Genomic DNA, 16275 nt, shown 5'->3' on the forward strand with positions numbered 1-16275 from the left:
CCTGTTATAGTATTTATCAGTATTTCTTTCCTTTTTATCGCAGAATAATATTCCACTGTATGGATATATCACAATTTTTTAAATCCGTTCATCAGCTGATGGGCATCTGGGTTGTTTCTACTTTTGGGCTATTGTGAATAACACTGCTGTGAACATTCGTGTGCAAGTTTTGCGTGGGTACGTGCTATCAATTCTCTCGGGTATATGCTTAGGAGTGGAATTGCGGGGTCATATGGTAACTCTGTTTACAATTTTTTGAGGAACTGACAAAATGCTTTCCGAAGGTGGCTGTACCGTTTTACATTCCCACCAGCGATGCACAAGGATTCTAATTTCTCCACATTTTCACATTATTTACTTAAAGTTACAACTGAACTGTCTCCAGTGGATATGAAGTGGTATCTCATTATGACTGTAATTTGCATTTCCCTGATAACTGATAACATTGAGAACTTTCATAATGTGCTGTTGGTCATTTGTATATCTTCTTAGGAGCAAGATCTATTCAAATCTTTTGCTCATTTTTGTATTGAATTATTTGTCCACTTTTGTTATTGAGTGGCTAAGAGTTCTTTACATATTCCGGATACAAGATTTTATCAAATATACAATTGCAAATATTTTCTCTTATTCTCCGGTAGACTTTTCACCTTAACAGTCTTCTTTGAAGCAGAAAAGGTTTACTTTGGGTGATGTTCAATTTATCAATTTTTCTTTTGGTTGCTTGTGCTTTGGGTGTTATATCCAAGAAACCAGTACCTAATCCAAGGTCCCAAATATTTACCTATGTTTTCTTCTGTGAGTTTATAGTTTTAGCACTTAAATTCAGGTTTTGGATCTATTGAGTAATGTCTATATATGGTGTGAGGTAGAAATCCAGCTTTTTTTTTTTTGCATGTGGATACCCAGAAGGATTTGTTGAAAAGACTCTTCTTCCCCCACTGACTGGTCTTGGAATTTTTTTTTTTCCAAAATCAATTGACCATAAATGTATAGATTTATTTCTGGACTCTGAAACTATTCTATTAATCCATATGTCTATCCCTAAGCCAGGACCACACAGTCTTGTTAGTACAGCTTTGTAGTCTGTTTTGAAATCAAGAAACTTCAACTTTGTTCTTTTTTTTGAAGGTAATTTTGGTTATTCTGGATCCCTCGCATTTTCATATCAATCTTGGGATTGGCCTGTCAATTTCTGGAAAAAAGTCAGGTGGGTTTTTAATTGGAATGGTGTTTAATCTGCAGATCCATTTGGGGAATACTGTCTTTGTAATAAGTCCTCTGACTCCATTTTTTGACATTTGTCTCTCCCTCCCTCTAATGAGAAAGCCCAGGTGCTGCTCTGTCCCTTGGTGCAGGTGGGAAGTTCAAACTATATACAGAAACCTCACCCCAGTCCCACCTTCTAGCCATCATAAAAATCCCTGCCCTTTCCCTGCCCTCAAGCCAATTGCAGCCCAGCTGGGGAGTCACTGTTATAGATTTAACTGGTCTGGGTTGCAAGTATAGATAATTGGCATCTTGGACAGGACTGTGGGATCGGGGTTCTCCTTAAAGTGGTCCTGGGTCATAGGTCCTGGCCCAGACTTACCCATGTGTGTCAAATTGAATCCTATGTCTTTTTAAAAAAATTTTATTTATTTATTTGAGAGAGAGAGAGAGAGAGCGCACAAGCAGGGGGAGCAGCAGAGGGAGAGGGAGAAGCAGGCTCCCCACTGAGCAGGGAGCCCTAAGTGGGACTCAATCCCAGGACCCTGGGATCATGACCTGAGCCGAAGGCAGACGCTTAACCAACAGAGGCACCCAGGCACCCCGAATCCCGTGTCTTGATTCAATTCTAGCAGATCATTGTCCCCCCCTCCCCCACCACTGCAAGACCCTGAAACCTCAGCTAAATTCCTGAAAATTTTTTGGTAAACTGAAGGCCACTCCATCACTGACACTGCCAAAAAAGAGTTATTGTCTCTCTCAGCATCCACAACATTGAAACAAGCCTAACATCTTCTAGGACTTTTTTGGGTTCTGGAAGCAGTGCATTCTGCACTGACACATTTTTTTTAACCTCACTTGTGCAGTTACTTGCAAATCGCCCACTTCAGGTGGAGGCCCCACAACAAAAGGCTCTAGAATCTATGCAAATTGCAACACATCAGGCATTCCCAACAGTGCCGCCAGAGGGTCCTTCACTACAGAGGCCTCAGCAATCCCCTCTCATGCCTCCTGGAGCTTCCGGAGCATCTCAGTTACCCATGGGCTGCTGAGACAAGAAATCTTTGGCCTCACGCTATATGCCACTAGTGCTGCAATTGCTGGTTGCAAACTATGAGATCCTGGACATAGTAGTTGTCCTAGGCCCTGGCCTGAGACCTCCCATACCCAGCTGTCCCTATGTCTTGGGTCATAAAAGCAACATCCCAGCAATAATTTCAGCATGGTCACCAAGGCCTTTTTGCTATGTAACAGAGCTAACCCTGGACCCTCTGACATATCCCATCTGCAGCAGGGGGTGGCCTTCCTTGTTCTCAGTCACTTGCCAGACGCCTTGGTGCTGAGGAAGTTCACCCCGATCTCTCAGACCCCTCGAAGCTGCTTGCCATCAGCTGAGTAAACAAAGGGAGTTCTCACGCTTTACAGATGGCATAAGCACCATGACACCAGCTAGAGTTCCATGGGGGAGCTGCTGGTTTTTATTCCTTAACCAGGATGTCCCCAAAGAATAGTAGGACCCAAGGGTCAGCACAACTGGCCAAACTTCAGACAGTCATCTTAGCACTGGGCACCCTGGCCAACAATTGACCCATGTATCCATTTTTTGACTCTTGAGCCAGGTTGCCCCTTTTGGGGTAAAGAACTCTGGGAATCTCTTGTCCCATGATGTGCCCACATGTACCCAAAATGTAAATCAAGATCACACATATCTTTCTACTTACTGAAGCCATTAACACAAGACCTCACCAAGATACTCCCTTCCTTCAGAGTTCCAAAGCTTATTAACCATGACCAAGATACCCATTGCACTTCTTGAAATACACAGTTCTGGGCCCTTGAACAGGCATTCAACAGAATTCTCACCTCCCCTACCAGCCTCAAGCTACAGACCTCATAATGACTTACTTAAACAAGTTCAAACTCGATTAAATGCAGCATGGCACACGTCAGCCATCAGTCAAACATCTGAGGTGAATTGTAATAACATGTCTGCAGTTTTTGATGTTTGACTGCTGACAGCTTTTGTGTAAACCTCACCTCTCCTCTTCCCGTCATGCCCCACATCTGGGCGAGTAATAAGAGAGTCTAAATTCTTTTTCTTTTGGTGCCTGGTGCTGGGGGAGAGGAGAGGGGGATGTGCAAACCACACAGCGGAATCATCACTCTGGTCCTACCCCCTTTACCACCGTAAAAAGCCAAGCCAATCTTCTTTCTCTGCTCTCTCAAGCCATTTTCTGACCTGTGTGGGTGCCACCCTGATCTCCCCAGGAAGACTCATTATATGATCACCTTTCCGTACCCTCTCAGGGTGTGTGTGGTATCATCAGACTAGACGTCTGAACCACATTTTTCCCATGATACTATTAAGTCTTAATCTATGAACACAGATATATTTCCATTTATTTAGGTCCTAATTTCTCTCAATAATGTTTTATATAAAAAAAAGAATAATGTTCTGTAGTTTCAGGGTACAGCTGACTTACAGTGGCTTGACTTACAATTTTTTGACTTCATGACAGCGTGAAAGCAACACACATTTAGTAGAACCTATTTTGAGTTCTGAAGTTTGATTTTTTTGCTGGGTGAGCGATACGCAGTACGACACTGGTGACGCTGGGCAGCGGCGGTGAGCCACAGCTCCCAGTCAGCCATGCGATCACAAGGGAAATCACAACAGGGGCAGGGCCTCCAGAGCCACAGGCCGGCTTGACCCCAGCTCTGCCCTTAACTAGCTGTGTGATCCAAGTCACTGTTTAATTGTTCCACGCAGTCACCTGTAAATAGGGATTCACTTCCAGGGGGTTGTTGGGAGTGAATGAGACATATGGTAGAACACAGAGTAGGTGGCCAACAGGTGTCATGCCTGAGACAGGGAGGTGAGTGTCATCTAGGTAAGTTTGATTCCTGATTGAGAAGGCAGGGGCCAGCTGGAGACCGGGAAGCTGGCCAGAGCCTGTGTGACATCAGCAGTCCAGGCCTGGCATTGGGGAAGGAAGGGCTCAGCCCTGCACCATGCCCCCCTTCAAGCACTTCAGTGCTCCTGGGTCCCCCACACACGGGCCCCAGATGCGCGAACTGTGGCAAAGCCCCACCCCCCCTACCCTCAGTCCCAGACATGGAGCAAACAGATACTGAGGCATCGTCCAGTGCACTTTAATCAAAATTCCGTCATCAGAAGAGTTCTTGTAGCATACAATGTTAGGATGGGCATGTCAACTTGGTCCTACAAATGGAATTTCCACAGATTTGCACTTCAAACATGTATGAAAAATAAAATATATAATATTTAGCTTTATAAATTTCCCCACTTCATCACTTTGTCCTTAAAATAAATTACTACCTCTGTCCAATAAATTAAGCAACCTGAAGTCACGAAGCAAATATCAGGCCAAATGACTTCCAATTCCTGAAAAAGTTCTGGGGGAAATACTTGAGACAGTCAAATGCTTACAGGAATCAACATCAATTAAAACTAGCACATTCCTCACAGTGGGGCAAGACATCAAAAATGGAAGGCTGCTAATGGCTGTTCTTCTCTGTTGGGAAAAAATAAATCCCCCCTGACCATACCGAATGGCTGTAGAAGCTGCAACTGAACTTTTGGCACCGGTGGAGAAAAGAGGCTTTTCAAAGAAGCCGTTCCCAGCGATGAGTCCATCAAAGCATCGGTCTGAGGGCGAGGTGACAGAGGGGGAGGGACAGCTGCCACAGCCCTTCTCCAGAACTCCCTTCTGCGTTCCCGCTCCCAGCCCCCTCTGGAGGCCCGGACGCCCCCTCCATCTTGGAGAAGGCAGGGCGTTGTCTGGGCAGCCTGCCCTCCTCCTCGAGCTGAAGAGTTCCCCACAGCATAGTAAAGAACACCAAAAGAAAGGCCCTTCTGTGGGCGGCGGGGGCTGCTTTGCTGCGTGCTCAGGGGACAGCAGGGTATACTCAATACACAAGGGACACAGATACTCCAGCAGGATGGCCACACAGCCTTTAAAGGGGACAGACAGAAGGTGCACACAAGACATCGAGGATCCAAGAGGGCGGGCAAGGCTGCAGTGTGCTAGCAATTACAGGGGCTCTGCACGGGGCCTCAAGGACCTTAATCCCCTCACCCCCAACAGGAAGTCAGATATTTGCCCACCTGTAAGCTCAGGGTTTCTGCACCCCTCAAAACAATACAATCTTGGTAAGGAACAAAGAATCCAGTGACAAGGGCTGCCACAGAGCCTCGGCCTTCAAGATTACCTGGGAATGAGCTTTGGGGGCCCCAGCCCATTCTGGCAGGGGCTTTGTACACAGTTTAACTGGGGGAGGAGGTGGCCTTGCACTTCCAACAGCCCAGCCCTGGCCTCCGAGACAGAGCAGGAGGCAGCTACAAGTCAAGGAGACGCTCCTCACACGTCTCCACAGGCCACTTTGAAGCCCCTCCAAACACATCGACGTTGTTGTCCACCCAGGGTATGATGTTGCCAGGCATATTCGTGGAGCAGTTGGCAATGTTGATAATTTCTTGTGCACGAAGGACGCGGTCCCATATGTTGAACTGGCTGAGCTCCCCCACGAATGCCTGTGTGGCATCGAACCTGCCCCCAACGGTGTCCTGGGAAAGGGTGGGGGAACAGAGCCCCATTGGCGCAGGTTCAAAAAGCAGACACGCCTGCTAATTCTCCTGGACCATGAACAGCCTCCAGGAAGGGATGCCAACTTGGGAGGGAGATGGGGAGACTGGGGTATTTTCCCAACTCCCTCCAACTCTGACCACATCCCTGACCCAATTCCTGCACATCCCGGAACTCTAGGGCACACAAAACGAGCTCAAGGCTAGAGTGGAAAGACATCTGCCCGAAGTCCTAAAGCTAGCACTAGAGCCAGATCTCCAGACTCCCAGCCTCTCCCAAGGAGGAAGTAACAGGGAAATGAGGCGAGGAATGGGCTGTCAGCAGACCTTAAACACAGGCTGAAACATCAACTCTTATCTGCCCAGGAGCAGACAAACAACTTACATTTCCCCTCTCCCAGCGGGTGAGTTTCTTGAGGGAAGCTTCTGAAGTCACTTCCCCACCCCCACCTCCCACAGGGGGCTGAGCACCCCACAGGCATGCCCTAAGTGCCCCAAAACACTGAGCCAGCAGCTCCTAAAAGATGCCATATTGGCCCTTGGCATCCTGAATCGATGCTGTGCCTGGCAGAAGCCAAACGCCTAGAGAGAACCCGAAGTCCCTCCATGACAGCCTGACCCCAGGGACACTCCTGATCACCTGTGTTAGACTCCATTCTGGAATCTATCTGAACCCACCACACCAACCTGGTCCCCTGCCCTCTGCCCCTCAGGCCACAAGACAGCATGCGGTGAGCCAGACTTCACACCAGTGGCCAGGTCTGGCAGGCAGACAGCTGGCCAGGGGGCCCGAGGGCAGCCTGCAAGTGCTGCTTTGTGCTGCTCAGCTGGCCAGCTCCCCTCCCGCACCCCCTGTACTCACCTGTTCCTGCCCGAGGATCAGCACACCCCCTGGCTTGATGGGGTGCCAGGGGGCCAGGTTCTCCCCAGTGCCGAGTTTCTCCCCATCCTGGAAAGCTTCCCACATGCCGTCCCGTGTTGTCCAGGTGATACAGATATGGTGCCACTTGCCATCACTGACAAACAGGGGCAGCTGTGCAACCTGTGGACCAGCAACATGCAGGTAAGGCCCCCACGGGGTTTCCAGAAGTCTGACCTGCAGAAGAACTGGAGGTCCTGTTGCTCCCATAATGAAGGGTCCCTTCTGGTCTCTCCTTCTCTGTTCTGTGGGTGACATGGGCAACTCTGCCCCTCAGAAAGCCCTGAGCAGGGGACACGGTGTGACATAGACACCCAAGAGGAAAGGGGCAGGGAGCGTGGGTTCAAGCCCCTGACCCCAGGGTGGCTCGGCTTTCAAGGGGACACCTTTGGTCCCGGGTTTGTCTGAGGGTCCAGGATGCTGTGCAGACTGAGCAGATGTGAAGTGAAGGACAAGCCCCCTCCCTACCATGCTGGGCCTGAATGCCTCGTGCTGGAGAGCCTGAAGGGAGGTCAGGGTTATACTGGGCCAGCTTCTTTGGAAAACAGACCAGGCATCTACACTCAAGGCAGAGGCTCAAATTCTCTCCCAGTACTTGCGGCCTCTGTGTGTGTGTGCATACTCTGCAGTAGACCAAAGGCCCACAGTTATGTGGGAGTGTGTGCTGTGGGGTGCACACAGGGACCCCCACATGGGACCGGAGGAAGGGCTGGGGTACACACAGGGACCCCCACATGGAACTGAAGGGCTGGGGTGCACACAGGGATCCCCACATGGAACCAGAGGAAGGGCTGGGGTGCACACAGGGACCCCCACATGGAACCGGAGGAAGGGCTGGGGTGCACACAGGGACCCCCACATGGGACCGGAGGAAGGGCTGGGGTGCACACAGGGACCCCCCACATGGAACCGGAGGAAGGGCATTTCTGACCCACGTTGTCTGCGCGCAGTCCTGTGAGCACTACAGACCAGCCCAACTGGATGCCATCCTGTTGTTACTGCTGGTATCCTAGCAACCCGCTGCTTCCTCCCAGGAATTGGCTGTTTACGTGCCACCTAACCCAAAGGAAAACAAGGTTCTGGGCCCTGCTGTGTCCAAGGGCATTACTTAGAACAATTAATCCCTGGCTCGGGGACATGGTCACCACCAGAAGGAGCCCAGTGGGGAGATTCCACAGCATGTCCCACTGAAACTCCACCCAGGATGGGTCAGTAACGGCAGTTTAAAGGGCCAGGGTAGAGGCAGCAGGGAGCTGGAGCAGCCATTCGAACACTCAGCTCTGGCAAGGATGTGAGGACAGGTTTTTGGGCTATGTTGCATCTGACTTCAGAATGGAAGTTTTAAGTGGGGCTCCTGGAGGTCCTGCAGCTGCCCAGAGCAGAGTTCTTGAGAAGATCGTGCTCTTGAATGTCGAAACCAGCCAGTCTATTAAAAAGGGATATCTACTCTGGAAAAAGCAAGGCTACAGAGACAGAGAACAGATCAGTGATTGTCATGGGCTGGGGTAGGGGCAGGAGCTGACCACAAAGGGGAATGAAGAGATTTGGTGGGGGGAGGGAGGGAGAAATGAAACATTTCCATATTTTAACTGTGGTAGTCACACAACTGCATGCCTTTGTCAAAACTGGTTGGACTGTTCACTAAAAACTCTAAGTTTTACTGTAAATTATATCTCAATAGACCACCCCAAAAAAGATACGCTGATAAATATCCTACACAGAGAGACACACATAGCCCCTCCCCTAATCAGTATGGCCCTGGGGAACAGCCCTCACTGATCGGCCCAAGGCCCTGTGACAATTCAGGCTGGCCCACAGAGACCCCAGCTCTGTTCCTTTCACAACACCTGTCCTGGACTCCCAGCTTGGATCTCCATCAGCTACGGCTGCCTGCCCCTGCCCCCTACCCAGCCAGCTGGCCAGAGTGGGGCTGAGTCGGTGCAGAGCTGTCCCCACCACGAGGACGGCAGCCCCACAGCCAGCTGTCAGACACTGCCACACCCTGACTACTGCCGCTGTAATGGGGGCGGGTAGCGTCCAAGCAGGACTCACCTTGTCGTTGATGAGCAGCTCAATGGGGTTGTTGCCCCACTCTATCAGTACGATCTCGTTGGCCTGCCCGGGCACCGCATAAGAGAATGGGGTGCCGATGCCCGGCAAGGCGCTGGATCGCAGCCACAGGCAGATGGTGAAGGCGTACAGTTCAGGCAGCGTTTTCTTGATCTTGCCATACAGGTAGTTTGTGCGGAGGGGGAGGGACACTTTGAACGCATCAGGAGACTTGAAAGCACTGTTGCCTGGGGGGTGGAGAATAGAGGCCATGGTGTGTTAGCCTACTCCCCACCAGTGCAGCCCAGAGCCACAGCTCACCTGCACTCCAACTTCCCCAGGTTGGTCCTTTAAGCAACAGAGCACCTGCTACCTGGAAGCCACGGTGCAAAGTGCTACCAGCCCAGGAATAAACAGAAGCATCCTTGCTCTTGAAAGCTTGAGGAAGTGGGCAGGGACAAGCTGGATCTAATTTTCAGGTTAAATTAAGCCAGAAAACCCTTCTTCAGCTCTTTTCTTGAAATCCTGGCCCCTTCAGCTCCTTCAGCAATGGTGGGGTCAGGGTCCTGCTGCACTTGGGCTTAGAGGCAGGAAGTCTTAACAGGGACCTGGGCACTTGATAGATACCCGTCAAGCCCGTAAGCCCCTGTCACTTCTTACCCTAAAGAATCACTGCCACCCAAGCAAAGGAGTCCACATTGGTATCTGGACAACTTAACTTAGAAGTGGCTTTTTGGACTAAATCTCTCACATGAACCATGTTGCTCATGATTCACCCTCTTCAAGAGAAGATTGAGTCTGTTGACCATTTCCTGCGGTTTGGAACTAGTCAGAGGCAGAGAACTACAGAGGTGACCCTCCCCACTGAGGTTAATGCCCCTAGTCAGAGCCTGGCCAGAGCCTTGAGCCCTTGGGGCCTGCCTGGGACTGATGAGAACTGCCCCCCCCCCCCCGCCACCGTCCTCATGTAAATGGTGCTTCCAAAATCTTTGAAAGTGACTGGTACTTTTAAATGGGTCTAAGTAATTTCCATTAGTTTTGATTAAAGCTCAAAATTAACAACAAAAATAAACACACAGAAGGCAAGTCCCTGTCTTGAGTTATCAGATTCCAAAGTTTACGGGTACCACCCAATTCTGTGAGCTGTCGTGGCAGAAGCTTCCCTCTGATGTGGGGACTAGATGCTTCTGATGAAGGAGCCTAAACACCCTTCTCTCATTCAACAAGTATTTATTAGGCATCCATGAAGTGCCAGATGGACTCGGTCACCGTGAGAAACAGGCAGGTACTCTGGACTCAGAACTGACGGAACGAAACCACCTGCATGAATCAAGTGCATGCATCAGCCCTGTCTGTAGAACAGAAGCCACAGCGGGTGAGCCTTTCTCCACTGCAATCCCCCAAACACATTTGCTTTCATAGTCAGTAACACGTGAGAGAGGCTCTTTGGTGCCATGGTTCACCCCCATCCAAGGAAGACCTGCAAAGAAAAGCAACAGGGCCCAGCACCACCCTTTCAATGTCTCTGGAACAGGCAAGCAGAGAAATTCGAGCCTCTGGGCTTCACAGGTACTAATACTCGTGTCTGCTGCTTGTACAGTCTTGCCTGATCCATCCCAACCTCCCAGTCTGCGGAGCCACTGAGTACCTGGCGAGGGCTGGGAAGACTTGGTCACCTGGGGAAAGCGAGGGGGTCAGGCCAGGTACAGGCTGGGACCACAATGACCCTAAGTTAGGCTGAAGCAAAACTGAGACTAGGAAGCCCCACCCCCGATTCTACAGGCTGTACAGTTGAGACACCGAGGCTGGGAGGAGCGAGGGAACTTTCCCTAGGTCACACAGCTAATGAAGGACAGAGCAGGGAGCAGAAGTCCCTCTCTCAACTACGTGTAGCCACTAGTACTTCATCTGCAAATGGCCACGTTCTTCACGAAGGCATGATTAGCTAATAAAGAGAAATGGCTTCTATCTTTGCCCGTGGGCAGGCCTGCTGATTTAATAAGGCTTGGTGTCAGTAATATCGTTAGCTAGGTGACAACAGATAGGTTTAATTAGACCTGGGAGAGCCAAGGGGCAGAGGAGGGGCCCACACCCTGAAAGCTGGTGCCCTCTATTTATACCAAACAGCTTGGAGGTTTAGAGGAAACTTCGTTAAAACCAATTAAGGCATTAAAAGGCCTGACCAATAAATCAGAGGCTGCAGGTGGCAGACAAGTGAAAATGGGGGGGCAGCTGAGGCCAAAGAGAGACGGGTTATGTCGTCTCAGTGGCAACATTTACCTCAACTCCATGGCGGGCTGGGCCAGAACCTAGAGGCCCCTGCACATGAGCAGATCCCACGACAAAGAAAACAAGCATCCGTGCAATCAGGCAGCACGAGCATCTGCGTGCAGCGTTGGACGCTCACCCCTGGGCTCTGGGGAGCCTCCTGCTTAGTGGGGCTGGAACCCACAAACAACTCTAGGCTGCAGCCTCTGGGCCTCTTGTCCCCTGGGGTCACCACCAAGTTCAACCCCAACTCTGCAACCTTCTGGACCCGTGAATGCACGAATCACTTGGTTCTCAGACTCAGTCCCTCATCCATAACTAATACCTCACACAATTGTTGCAAGGGCTACAGAAGATACAGAATGTGGCAGTCACAGCCTGGTGTCTGGCCCAGAAGAGGCCCATAATGCGCAGGAGATGATGGACCGAGGGCCAGAGTCTCCAAAGCCCCCTACTTTGCATATGCCTGAGGTCCATTTCCTCTGGGCTCAGCAGGATGCTTTGAGGAACAGAGTATATTTTCCACTCATGGTCTATTTGGGGGTTGAGAGTTTATATATCGTTTTATCCTAATCACAAATAGGACAGGTAGAAACAGAATTACCCAGAAGACAAATTGGTTGGCAAATGACTACTTTCCTCAAAGACTCGTCCCAGAGTTGGGTGGAGCACAAAGAAAGATTCTAGCGTTCTCATGGTGGGTCAGTACCAGGTCCTGGGGGCTCTACAATAAGGCCAGTCAAAGGCCCGGCCCTGCGGAGCTCACCGCTAGGTAGGACATGGACCTCCCTTCTGTGCCAGATGAGCTCTGAGGACTTAGTGTAAAACCTAGGTATCAAGAGCGTGGGTACTGGAATCTGGCTGGGGATGGGAGGGGTAGTCACAAAGTGGCAGCTCCTGGGTGGTCAGAGCCATGTTGCTGTTGCTGCTCACCAGCTGGTGGCCCAGGTCCCACCTCAGTCCCCTCTCCCCAAATGACACATCTCTGGCTGAAAGCTTCAGGGCATTTTTCTCATCTGAGTAATAGGTATAAGAGAAGTCCTATCTCACAAGGGTGATGTGCTCAGCACACACTAACTCAGCAGGCTTCTATTAACCTACATCCTTGTAGCAGTTCAGCCACCAAGCCAAGCAAGACACCGTCACCAAGGTCTCTGGTGGAGCTCTCTTTTCATTATACAGCTACCCCCTTCAAGATACTAAGTGACTGTGGTGTGCCTGTTCCATAGCCCTGTGTGTCCCCAGGTTCCACTGTGGGTGAGGCTGGGGAAAGGGAAGGCAAGCCACCCTTTACCCGATGCTGCCTTTCTGTCCTCCTGCAGCATCTGCAGCTGCTCTGCCTTCAGGGAAGGCTCTTGAGACCTAATGAGCTTCCCGAGGTCACCGGCAGAGGTGAGGCAGAGAGGACATTCTTCCAGAAACTCAAGAATCCAAGTCTAACAGGTAAGTCACCCACCACTTTCTGAGAAGAATAAGGTAGAAAGAAAACAGGAAAGTGATGAAGGAAACCTGTGACTTCTGGGGAGTTGCTGTAAAATGGAACAGAAACACCATCCCCTTGATCATCTGGCCCTCCCCTCCCAGAGTCACTGAAGGCATAACTGGACGTTCTCCTATCAGTTCATGAAACTGAGTAATGAGAAACTGTCTTTGTCAGGCTGGTGCAGCTGAGAAGATTAAAATCTCATATCCACTATCAGCAACTTAAACTTCACTCCCAGGCCATCTGGCATTTTGGGGGTTGAAAAGGCAGACTGAATTACTTACGGCCCTCGATCCCTTCCCCTCCTGTGCCCCGTGGGAGAAACTGACCCACCACAGTGTGAGCAGAGACGAGAAAGATACTCAGAATCCGCTGAAGGACTAGTTAAGAAGTGGCTGAAATGACCACATGGCAGGAGGACCGGGTTAGGTTGTTTGTCCAAGCTGATCCTGATGGCACTGGCTTTCCCGTGGATAACGCCAGGGGGCTGGGGCTAATTCCTGAGAGGACCATCCTCAATCACACTTACTGTTTTCCCAAACAGCCACAAGTTATCTCCATGCAGGGCCACTGCAGACACCCTGGGGGTAACTGCAAGGGATGGGAACCAGGGTGCTCCCAGCAGCAATCAGCCCCTTCTGTCTGCACCAAGTTGGAAGATGTATCAACAAGGCCCTTAAGTTGGGCAATGGTCAGGCAGAAACCCTAAACCCCGTGCTGCAAGAGATGCCTCAGGTTGAAAAAGTAGCACTTCATTTGAGAAACAGAGAGGGGAAAGCAGAGAGCTGCTGGGATGGTAAAGAATGCTGTGGTTTTCTGCACGTAGGACAGGTAGGTTCAGAGATGACCTAAGAGCAGCATCAGAGCCGACCCCAGCAAAGAGGAGCAGAGCCCAGTACTAAGAGAAAGCAAGCAGGGGTCACCACTCCCTCAAGGACCCTAGTGGCCTGTCTGTAAATGGGTGGCTCTGGGGCCAGTGCCCCTCTCCCTGCTCTGCCTTACTCTGAGCCAGGCTTCCCTTACACAGCAGCCAAATACCAAGACAATGGGGTGGGGAGGGTGGGAGGGACATCAGCCAGAGGGCGACAGAGAAGCTGGCCAAGAACTCACCTCGCTCCAGCTCAGTCACCCTCTGCAGCAGAGCATTCAGGGCATTCTCGGTCTTCTGCCGGTGAGCCGAGGTCTCGTTGTGGAGCAGGGACTTCTCGTCCTCCAGCTCCGCCACTTTGCGTAGGAGCTGCCTCTCCAGCTCCCCCAGTCGCCGCTGGAGCACCTCTCGAAAGTCACTGGGCAGCACTGCATTGGACACGTTCACTCGGAGCTGGTGCTTTTAGATGGGGAGAGGGACACATGAGGGAGAAGTATTAAGGCCATTTAAAAAGAAATTGTGAAATGTAGCTCTAAAAGCCCAACCACACAGGGAGAAGCTTCCAAAACGGGAGTATTAAATCGTGCCAATGGCACGAAGGGGAGCACTTCACGGAAGCTTTTTTCTTTTTTGTATGGAAAGGATTTCAAAGTCAAACAAGAATTACCTTGCTGCAATATTTGAAACTTATGAATTTCATTTTCCTCTCTCAGAAAGCTATTTTCCTCTTCTTGCTAAAAAGTCAAAATTTTAATCACTATCTATCTCTACGATCCCTGGGGTAAAGACCACAACACAGTTAAGATAAAAAAAAAAAATAGTTAACCAAACGGTACTCAAATTAGATGAGCGTCCATCTAGAAGTGAAAACAGCCCCCAAGTCCCAATATGGCACAAAGGTGAATAACTATGCTTGGAGAGATGTTACTGGAAAATGAGAGACCTAAACCATGACAGTTCTGAATTCCAGGAATCTTTGCTTTGAAAGCTGTTTCTAAATCCTCACTTCCTATGTCTTTTACTCCTCTACCATCATGCTGGCTCTGGAGGCAGCCTGCCACTGGCTAGCCGTGAATCCTTGGCAAGCTATTTACCCCCTTTCTAAGCATTCCAAATTGTAAAATGCAGTTAAGAGGATCTGCCTCAAAAAGCTGTTGCAAGGGTTAAAATTAGATAGTACGCCTGGTGTATATTTAGTAAACCAGAAATGTTAGCTGCTATTAATCATAATGAATCAAGGGATATACAGATGCTGGAAATACCGTATTTAGCCATCATGCCACAGGAAATCCTCAAATAATTTTGCAATAATTACCACCTGTAATTGAAACCTAGTTTTGCTAATAAGCATTCTGGTACACGTTTTTAACACAACTGTTCCACACTTCTTAAATAGGGTTTGAAAGTAAAGATGGAAGTTAAATGAGGATTTCTCTTGCAAAGTTCCCAACTGCATACACCTTCCAAGAGAGAAACGGAATAAGGTCCCTTCTCCCAAAGCAGCCTGGAAGGGCACCTTAGAACAGGCACAATTCGTGGACAGCGCGTCTTCGAAGTCAAAACCAGGTTTCCTCCGAGGAGCCAATCGGTGTGTGGCCCGGGACCCGCCCGCGCTCGCCTCCCCGCCGAGACCCTGGGGTCTCCGCCCGCTCTGGTCCAGCCCGTCCTGATTTATAAAAGGAAACACGGGACGCCCGGGGCAGCTGACCGCACGCAGCAGCCGCACGTCGCCCCGCACAGCCTCTGGGAGCGCGTCCGGCTCCGGGCGACTCGGACATTTACAAGAGAGAAGAGGCCGTCCCGGTCCGCTCACCCGGACGTCGGGAAGTGACTGGCCACACGGGCGGACAGTCCCGGCGCGCGGGAGGGGGGGGGGGGAGTTAACCATTTCCTTCCATCAGGAAGCGGGGCGGGGGCAGGATGCGAGCCCCGCAAGTAAGTTCGAGAGCCCAACCGAGAACTACCGCCCCCCGACCCCAAGCCCAGCTCGCTGTGTCCCGCGCAGTCTAGCGGGCAGGACCACGCGCCCCACCACCGCCCCGCGCCTCAGACCCTCCCAACCCCCCCCCCCCCAAAACCCCCCGCGCTCGGCTACCTCGAGGCTCTCCAGGCGGTCCTTGAGCGTCTGCAGCGAGCGGCTGAGCTGCTCCACGACGTGGCCAGGGTCCCGCGGCAGATCGCCCATAGTGTCCTTGCCTGTGGCTGCCGGGCCCTGCGCCTTGCCGCCCGCCAGCCCCTCGCAGCGCGCCAGCTTGCCAGTGAGCTCGCGGATGGCCTCGCGTTGCGCGCCCAGCGTCTCCTTCTGCTGCACGACGGTCTCGCGCAGCTGCAGCACCGCGGCCCGCAGCTCTTCCTCGGGGCTCAGCGCGCCGCCCTGCATGGGCATCGCGGGCAACGGGCAGCCGGCGCGCGCTGCCTCCGGGGGCAGCGCCGTGCACACGAAGCGGCTGCCAGGCGCCGGGCCGTCCTGGGCGCCGGCGGCCACGGCGAGCGCCACGCCTGCGGCCAGCAGCGCCAGCATCCCGCCGCCGCAACGCTCACTCCAGCATCAGCCGGCAGGCGGGCGGGCGGGCGCCGTCGGGGCGCGCGGCAGAGGCGCCTCCGCTGCGGACTGCGGCCCGGCGCGCCGCTCGAGGGCAGCTTGAGCGCTGGAGCTAACGGAACCGCCTGCCTCACGTAGCCCGCTGTCTTCGCCCGGCGCAGCGCTCTGGTCCGACCCGGCCCGCGCGCCCTTTCTTAAGCTGGGGGTGGGGGGGCCGGCGCGTGGGGCGCAGCGCCGCGAGCTCTGATTGGCCCGGCTGGGCGCGCGTCAGCGAGGGGGCGGGACGGGGGCGCCTTCTCTCGGCAGGCGGGCGCGTGTGTGGGCCCGAGCG

At 51.9% G+C, this 16275-nt stretch overlaps 1 protein-coding gene across 1 annotated transcript; it reads right to left on the reverse strand.

The window, feature by feature from the left end:
• Positions 1-4350: 4350 nt before the first annotated feature.
• Positions 4351-15923, reverse strand: NPTX2 (neuronal pentraxin 2). Its single transcript, XM_026516266.4, has 5 exons — positions 15498-15923; positions 13645-13861; positions 8787-9031; positions 6678-6857; positions 4351-5797 (listed from the first exon to the last, which is right to left on the reverse strand). The coding sequence occupies exons 1-5, from the start codon at positions 15921-15923 to the stop codon at positions 5570-5572; spliced, it is 1296 nt and encodes a 431-aa protein (XP_026372051.1). The 3' UTR covers positions 4351-5569.
• Between the last annotated feature and the right edge of the window lie 352 nt (positions 15924-16275).

Source organism: Ursus arctos, unplaced genomic scaffold (assembly GCF_023065955.2).
Source record: "Ursus arctos isolate Adak ecotype North America unplaced genomic scaffold, UrsArc2.0 scaffold_2, whole genome shotgun sequence".
NCBI lineage: Eukaryota > Metazoa > Chordata > Mammalia > Carnivora > Ursidae > Ursus > Ursus arctos.